At 39.2% G+C, this 8,955-nt stretch overlaps 1 protein-coding gene across 1 annotated transcript in view; it reads right to left on the reverse strand.

Annotated features, from left to right (window-relative positions):
* Positions 1-8,943, reverse strand: part of Tube1 (tubulin epsilon 1) — a 16,922-nt gene extending 7,979 nt beyond the window's left edge. The window contains exons 1-6 of the mRNA XM_055615858.1: positions 8,868-8,943; positions 8,706-8,779; positions 8,070-8,122; positions 6,846-6,903; positions 3,445-3,560; positions 1,330-1,451 (exon numbers count right to left, since the gene is read on the reverse strand). Coding sequence (XP_055471833.1) covers positions 1,330-1,451; positions 3,445-3,560; positions 6,846-6,903; positions 8,070-8,122; positions 8,706-8,779; positions 8,868-8,892 — 448 coding nt within the window. The 5' untranslated portion in view covers positions 8,893-8,943. The remainder of the gene's footprint in view (positions 1-1,329; positions 1,452-3,444; positions 3,561-6,845; positions 6,904-8,069; positions 8,123-8,705; positions 8,780-8,867) is intronic.
* Between the last annotated feature and the right edge of the window lie 12 nt (positions 8,944-8,955).

An 8,955-nucleotide genomic window follows, 5' to 3' on the forward strand; every position in this document is an offset into this window, starting at 1 on the left:
TCTTTCTTTCTTTCTTTCTTTCTTTCTTTCTTTCTTTCTTTCTTTCTCCATTACCAGGTTCTTTCTATCTCCATTACCAAGTTCTTGATTGTGAACTTTGCATATGACAATGTCATGTTGCACACCCCTAGAATATAAAATCTTAATAACAGTTTTAGAAAGAAAAGTATGTTAATTTTTTTTCTTCCAATATCTTGTTGATATCATTATTTTAAAATTGGCACATCATCTTGTTTTTGTTTTATGAACAGGAAAGCAAAATCCTTCCATTCCAAGTTACAGACTTGATAAACAAGCCAATGTAGATTACGTTTCAAGCTTACGCAATTAAGTATAATGTGTAATGAATGATTTTTAAGAAACTGACTGAAAGCATTCTTTTACTCTTCATTTTTCTTATTAGAGAGAGGTGTGGGTAAGGTTTGAAGGTGGTTAATAAAAGAGTATTACTATCCTTATAATGGCAAGCCACATAGAAACATGGCAGAAAAGCTCAACTCTACTTGGGATAAAGGAACAAACAAGCACAGTTGAAACTAAGCATTTCTCAAAAGTGCATACATCCTGGAGTATGCCTGAAAATATTACACAAGAATCTAAATGCAAAACAAAATAATTCAAAATTAAAAAAGAAAAATTGGTCAATCGTGACAACTCAAGTTTTTAGGTTGTGCACATGCTCCACTGGGCAAGTGTGTACTTAAGCACTGTAGATGTGTGTGCATCTGAAGGCCCAAAGACAACATCAGGTATTATTCAAGTGCCAGCCACCTTTTTGCTTGGAAGAGTCTCCCACTAGCCTGGAGTTGGCCATCCAGTGAGCCCCAAGCTCTGTCTCTGGCTCCCTAGTTCTGGAATTATAAGCACATACCCTACACCCAGCTTTTTTATGTGAGTTCTGAGGCTCAAACTCAGGTCCTCATGCTTGTAGCAAAGACAACTTTACCCAACAAACTATCTCCTCAGGCCCAATTTCCTAAGCTGTTAAACTAAAAAGCTAAAATGTACAAACACTGAAACATACATATACTTCATCAGGCATATCTAACCTACATGTCACGGCCATATGTATCCTAGGCTAGCCATGAATGTAGCCCAAAACAATACGCAAAACAGTGGAAGTTTTTTTTTCCCTCCTCATTTGTTTTTGGTAACTTGAATGCACAGTCCTAGAGCATGTACCTTGTGGATGACACTGTGTCTCAACGTGAAAAGGCTGGACATGCCTGCTAGTTCTATGTTTAGCAAACATCATGTCGGAAAACAAGAGTCATGACTGCAACATGAATTCCCACTTGCATGTAGCTTGATTACATGAGTGACTAGTACCTCCTCCCATGGAGTGTATGATGAAGAAACACTGCAAGCAGTCACAGTGCTCTGCTGCCTTCCGGAGTTTCTCTAAAATCTGTTCCCGGTAAAGACTTCCAAAAACTTTGTGACCCACAGCCCTGAAAATAAGGACACAGATTAAAAAAAATAAATAAATCTTTGATTTATTATTTCATGATTTTATTATTTCTGCTATACAGAAGAGACTGAAGAAAAATGAAAAAACTATTTAAGTTGTACCAAAAAATCTATTCTTCTGTTTAATAAATCCTATTCATCATATATTAAATACTAATAATTCTCAAATATCCTTATAGAATTTAGCTTATAGGCAAGCAACGGGTATTAAGTATACTTTTTAAAATTTTATCTTCAATTTTTTTCCAGATAAAAAGAATTCAGTTATAATTTTCTTGTTTTTATTTAAACTCTGAACTGCAGTGAATTTATATATTAAAATGCAGAATGAGGTTAACTCAAAAGATACCAAAATGAAAAATCTCAAACTGGCTTAAAATAATCATATAGGATAAACATACTAAAATCTGTAACCTAAAGAAGCTAAACAAGGACGACCCTGGGTAAGATAATCAATCCTCACTCAGAATGACAAACAGGATGGACATCAGAAGAAGGAGAAAACAGGGAATAGGACAAGAGCCTACCACAGAGGGCCTGTGAAAGACTCTACCCAGAGCAAATGTTGAGACTCATAGCTAAACTTTGGGCAGAGTGCAGGGAATCTTATGAAAGAAGGGGAGTTAGTAAGACGTGGAGAGGACACGAGCTCCACAAGGAGAGCAACAGAACCAAAATATCGGGCACAGGGGTCTTTTCTGAGACTGATACTCCAACCAAGGTCCATTCATGGATATAACCTAGAACCCCTGCTCAGATGTAGCCCATGGCATCTGAGTATCCAAGTGGGTGCCCTAGTAAGGAGAAGAGAGACTGTCTTTGACATGAACTCATTGGCTGGCTCTTTGACCACCCCCAACCCCCCCGAGGAAGGAGCAGACTTGCCAGGCCACAGAGAAGGACACTGCAGCCAGTCCTGATGAGACCTGATAAGATAGGGTCAGATGCAAGGGGAAGAGGACCTCCCCTATCAGTGGACTTGAGCATGGGAAGAGATGAGGGAGGTAAGGTGGGATTGGGAGGGAATGAGGTAGGGGGCTATAGGTGGGATATATAATTTTAAATTTATATAATATAAATATATTTATATTATATATAACTTTATATATAATTTTATATATTTATTACATTAATAAAATGTAGTTAATGTAAAAAATTGAAATAAAAAGTAAAAACATAAAAACAAAATAAAAGAATAAAAACTTGGCATATCACATTATTACATGAAATGGCAAATGGTTGAAATGATACTAAAGATACTAAGTTGTCTTTGACGATGAAATCTTGGAAGTATCACTATGATACAATCCAAAATAAAAAGTGATCTCTGCATTACATGCAGCTTTAGTACAATGCAAACATGACATGGTGAGCTATACACAAACAGAGGAAAGCTAGGTGGGTAGGCAGGGAGTGACTGGTTGTTCCTAGTCTCCTTACACATGGAATTCAAACCCACGCTTTACTAAAACTACACATCTGAACTCTGCATAGGAACCAAGTAGTTGGTAGCAAATATTTAAAATAAACAACACGAGAACGGCAATGTAAATTCTTTAACTGTTGGGGTGTTTTTCCCCATTGGAGAGATTATATATGTAAGAGCCAGGCTGGTTAGAGGAAACTGGTTTGGGTTATATCTTTCTGTTAATCTTTATTGATTTAGACAAACAGAACAAGTCGAGGAATCAAATAATATAAGTGAATAGTTAAGTACTTAAAACCTTTAAGAATTTAGCTTGTCAACTTCTCATGAGTCATTGTTTGCAATAAAAAAAGTAGAAGTGGGAGTGAAAGCAAACGCAGGTGGCTCCTGAGCACTGTAAGTGTTATCACTGGTCAATTAGTCATTAGAGATGGGGCAGATGAGCTGATACTTGGCATGCCAATCACACTTCACCTTCATCCCTGCAGGACTGCCAGGATAAGGCAATGTATACTCAGCTTTTCAAATGGCATTCAGTATTTTCTCACCAATTATTTCCTGAGCCAGAAATGTCAGTGATGAGCTGTTTGCTATCAAATACATCTCTCAGTGGTCCTTGGAGAATTTCATTCACTACTCCTTCTTCCATGTCAATCAAAACAGCCTGAAAGTAGAATTCAAATTTAGCTTATTTTCTTTAGCATAATTTATTCAATAAACTCAAGAACTCATGAGCTATAAGTTATAGTATCCTTTTTCACAATTTAAAAGTTTTCTTTATGCAATCTATTGTAACAATTAAAAAGATAATTTTGTGCAGCTTAAAAAGATGGGACTCAATTAAGAACTGGACTGTAAACTCTTAACTCTATTCCAAAGGGAAAAGCGGGGGACAAAGGAGTGCAATAGCCCTCTCACCTGAATTCTAACATGAGTCTTAGAATCTGGAAGGTAGCCCTGACCAAAACCTTTTCAACTAACGTACCATGTATCAATGCATTGCATACGAAAATGGAACAAGAATCGTCCAATTCAAGCGAGGGAACTTCTAGCCAAAGCACCAGGCAGATGCTGAAGATGACTAGACCCTTCATTCAAGTGATGCCAAGTCAAGTTTATTAACTCTGACTCTACTGACATGGAAATATCTACACTAAGAAAGGAAGATACAGAAGATAAAATTAAAGGAAATAAAATAAGTGTGAGCAGGAGTGGTTTGCCAATAGCACCATGTGCTCTCACCTCCTACTTTTCTTTTTCTTATTTTCCAAAATAAAGTGGCCATAGAATTTAAAGTGGGCCATGTAATGGCCCTTCAGCATTTGAAACAAATTGGAAGATGAGTAAACTTGAATACTGGGTGCCTTGTGGGCTGCTCAAAAAGAAAATAAATTGTTCTGAACTATCGTCTTCTCTTATCCTATGCAACAAACCACTGTTGATTGGATGCAACTAAGACGTTTCAAAACACTTTCCAAAGCCAAATTTATACACACACACCACACAGAGTCATAGTTACTATTGTTCATCTACTTCTGGTCTGATCCACAATATCCCTATGAATCCCAGAGAAACTATTACAGCTCAGCAAATTGATGGGGTGCACTGAAATTGCAATGTCTAAAGCTGCCACTAGTCAACAGAAACGGTCCAATTCTTTTCTTTGATAAAGGCTAACCATGTCACAACCAATGCTTCAAAAGTTGAATGAATTGGGCTATTAAATTTTGCTTTATCCACTATATTTGTGAACCACCTTCCACTTCTTCAAGTGTCTGGAATACCTTTACGCAGGGAAAATGCTTCCACAACTAGAAAAATGCAGAAAATGCTTTTCCAGAGTTTACAAAACCCCTTAACATGAATTTTATGTTAGAGAAATAGCAAACTCACTTCTCATTGGCAAAAATGTGTTGACTGTAATGGTTTCTATTTTGATTAATAAAGACATGTTTGGGACTAGTTATTTAGAGTTCATGGTCTGAAATAGCAATTCCTTTTGCTCCAGCTAGCCCATGACACTGTTTAAACAATTTACTAGCTTAACCTGCTTAACCCAGTGCACTTTAGGTGGTGTCACCCCTGGGCATGTGGTACTGGATGGTTTAAGAAAGCAGGCAGAGCAAGTCATGAGGAATGAGCCAGTAAGCAACTTTAGTTCCTGCTTCCAGATTCCTGACTTGAGTTCCTGTCCTGACTTCCCTCGAGAATAAACTATGATGTGGACCTATAAGTGAAATAAACCCTTTCCTCCCCACATTACTTTTGGTCCTGCTATTTTATCACAGCAATAAAAACCCTGAGATAAGAATACACAATGGACATATTATATTCCAAAGACTGCAACTCTTTTTTATTTTTAAAAAAATTTCAAAGATGTTAGATGTGGAGACACATGCTTGTAATCTCAGCACTCAGGAGGCTCAAACGGGATTACTGGAAGGTTTTCTTTTGTTATTTTTACTTTTGTGTATGGATGTTTTGCCTCCATATACCATGTTTGGGCATCATGCTTGTGCCTGGTTCTTGTGGAGGCCAGAACAGAGCACTGAATCCCCTGTAACAGAGCTCCTATGTAGATTCTGGGAATCAAAACTTGACTTCTCTAGAAAAGGGTGCTCTTAACCTTGAAGCCATCTCTCCAGACCCATGTCCTATTTTTTAAAGATTATTGTCATTTTTAAAGTGTGTGCACATGATTGCAGGTATCTGAGAAGGCCAAGAGTTGTGGGATTCCCCCTGGAGCTGGAGCTGTGGGCAGTTACTACCTGCCAGACCTAGGTGCTGTGCTCTAGGCTTCTGCAACAGCAACAAGCACTGCTAACACTGACATCTCCTCAGTCCCTACAACCATGTTTATAAATGGGCTCCATTAAAAAAACATAAACAAGACTATATAGGGGTGTATACTGGTTAATTTTAGGGATTTTCAAAGATATATTGAATATGCAATTTTTATCTCAAATGCAGACACTACACCGAGAGAGTCTTGACTGAATAAATTGTATATGTAGTTATAAACTGTATAAGATTATAAACAAAAAAAGATACTGGTCTTGTTCCAAACCAGATTTGATATGGTTTATGGAAGTTTGAAGCTAGGGTGGCCATACCATCTCTGACTGCTTTGCTGTTTGGCAGGGAAGCAACCTGCAGGGCATATACTGTAAATTGGGCCCCATCTGACCTGAGTTCTGATAGTATCATCACTGTCCCAGTAACTTACTTAGCTCTTCTGATCTTTGCTTTCACATCTTCTTCCTTTATAAAGGTTGAGAATATTTTTTACTTTTCACGTACCCCCAGTCTTTAGTGAAAACTGTTCTAGGAATACAGATGTCTCTATTCCCTTCCAGAGCTACATGATAATAACCAGAGTCCAGGAGTCACAACATTCTGTGTGCCTAACCTAAGATGTTACATATAACCAGCAGTCTAGGGGATGTCGAAGTTTTTCTCTGAAGTGTGGGATGGCAGCTCTCTGGCTACATTCTTATCCTCACACCAGTGAGCGGGTGGAAAATAACAAAACAGAATTAGGAAAGGATAAATGAGTATTCCTGCAGTATTTGACCTTCAACCAGAAAGCACCACCATTTTCTCCTTAGGAATTTCTGGTGTCATGTGACCGCGGACGAGGCCTGGCTTCACAGCAGCTTCTTCTACTGTTCACGGTGTCCACTGACTATCCTAGCTTGCATGCAGTTTTGTTTTCCAGGGACATCAGAGATCACACAGAGAAGCAGTTTTCAGGAGTTACCCTACTACTCTAGTCGTTCAGCATCTGACCCTTAGCACCTCAGTTCCCTACACAACATTAAACCGTCTTTCTTTTTCTTATAGCCAAAGAACTGTCAACAACCAAAAGGAAAAACAAACTGCAGAGAAATAGTTTACTCAAATGTCACTGCCATGCTACAAAGTAAGAATTCCAGAATATGTGTCTTACTCGTGCTTTTAAAGAAGATATTCTCCCTTTGCAAATACTGCCACCATCACCAACCACTCTGAAAGATAAACAAATTGAGAAAGAGTCATAAGCTTTTCCAGGAATGGTAGCGTTAGTTTCATTTTCACTGTGAGACAGCTCTCTCCTACCATATTGCTCCAGAGGAGTCAAACCCAAGTCCTCTGATCAGCAGCAAGGGCCTTGGCCTACTGAGCCATCCTGCCTTGGTATCTGTCTTTGAGGCATTTCTCCGAACCTAGAACATCTGATTTCCAGTTTTGTAAGTGGGTATCTAGTCTCTGTCTTGTGAATTATGTTGATCTGTATACTGTGTTTATTCATAGGTTTTAGTACTTTCACTAAAATTCTAGAAGTGGCCTGACTAGTATGTAATGTTTTTATCAGTTGACATGTTTGGCTACAGCAGAAAACCTAATTAACAATAACTTGAACAGGCTTTTACTTATTCTCACTGCTCTCCGTTTCTTTGAATTTGACTAATCTAACTTTACTGGAGGGCAGTGGAATAGGTATAAGCCCAAACAGGAGGCTCTGGGATTCATCAACAAAACAAAGACTAGTCAGGTTTCCATACTTAGTTAACAAATTTAAGTTAAATTTCTACCAAACTGGAACAAAGCCCAATATCTAACTGTAAGTCCAACACAGTTGGTTTTATAGAGTGTTTTGAAAATGAACAAACTTAATGATTTAACACTAAAAGCCCATGGGCATATCTCAAATATCAAAGAATTGTAATACTGCAAAGATAAAAGAATTTTAACACCTATATCTTCTATTAATCAAAAGGTAATATATGTTGTGAGCAGGTTCCACTTTTGTTTTCTTTCTTTTTAGCATATTCTAAGAGCAAATAATCCACAAAGTAATCTTTCAAAGTCTATTACTAGACTTGTAACATGATATCTTCAGGTTTCTCAGACTGAAACATCTTTTCAAAGTTAATGGGAGTCTCTTAAGAGTTTTGATTTTTTTTTTTTTTCTTTCTTTCTCCTTACTGAAACCTGTCAAGGAAGCCTGGTGTTTTGCAGAATAGTATGAAAAGTGACATGAGAATACGCTTTCAATCAGAACTGCAGACACCATCATAACTGTGGCTTGTCTCCATTATCCTTTCAGGAATCCCTCCAATTCGCTTCCTCCAATCCTTCCATTCAGGAAGATAAAGAATCATTACGTCCAGAGGCACTTTCATCCCCTTACCTGGTATCCACATTCCTGAAGAAGCTGCTTATTGCATCATCATAAATTCCTTTCTAGAAACAAAGCAAACTATAGCATTTAAGTTTATTTTCTCTTTCAAATTTTAGTAATTCTATAACATTAAAAGGGCTAATATACAGCCTTTAGAAAAATTCTTCCTGTTGTGTCTAAAGAATAAAATGCCAAGAGAACCACTGTTTTAAGTTTGGCAGTGAGTGATTAAAGTATGCCCTGTAGGATTACACAGCTGGTGCGCCAAGTGAGAGTTTCTTGGGATTCTTGATTGATCATTTGATGTGTTACCTATTTTATAGTGCTATCACCTACAGCACCCGTGACTTACAGCCCCATGGGTTTAAAAAAGCCACTAGCCACGTCCCGCAGGAGAAGATCCTGTGCAACTTATGGTACAAATAAAAAGCTCAAGCGTGCAGAGCGTCATAGCGGTAATTCTGGGGAAGCAGAGGCAGAAGGATCGCTCTAAGTTTGAGACCAGCACGGTCTACATAGCGAGTTCCAGCTCAGCCAGGGGCCCCTAGCGAGACCCAAAGCAGCACCTCGCCCCAAGCCTCAAGTGAACTCTTCCTACTCTGCGGACAGGCCCGGGTGACAGGCGACGGGCCTCCGGGCGGGTACCTGGTTGACCGCGGCGTGCTCCCTCAGCGCCAGGTCCCAGAAGCAGCAGCCGATCTGGTTTCCGCACTGGCCGACTGTAGCCGGGGGGAGGAAGAGAGAAAAGGGCATTAGGAAGGCAACCAGGCGACGGGCCTCCGAGTCCGAGCGAACGGGGTAGCTCACCCTGCACGACCACCGACTGCGTCATTCCGCCCGGCGGACCAGCACGAACCTTCCCGCCGGCATTCCCGCCCTTGCGTTTGAGCCAAAC

The sequence above is a fragment of the Psammomys obesus genome, unplaced genomic scaffold (genome assembly GCF_907164565.1).
Source record: "Psammomys obesus unplaced genomic scaffold, mPsaObe1.curated_primary_1811, whole genome shotgun sequence".
NCBI classification, from domain to species: Eukaryota; Metazoa; Chordata; class Mammalia; order Rodentia; family Muridae; genus Psammomys; species Psammomys obesus.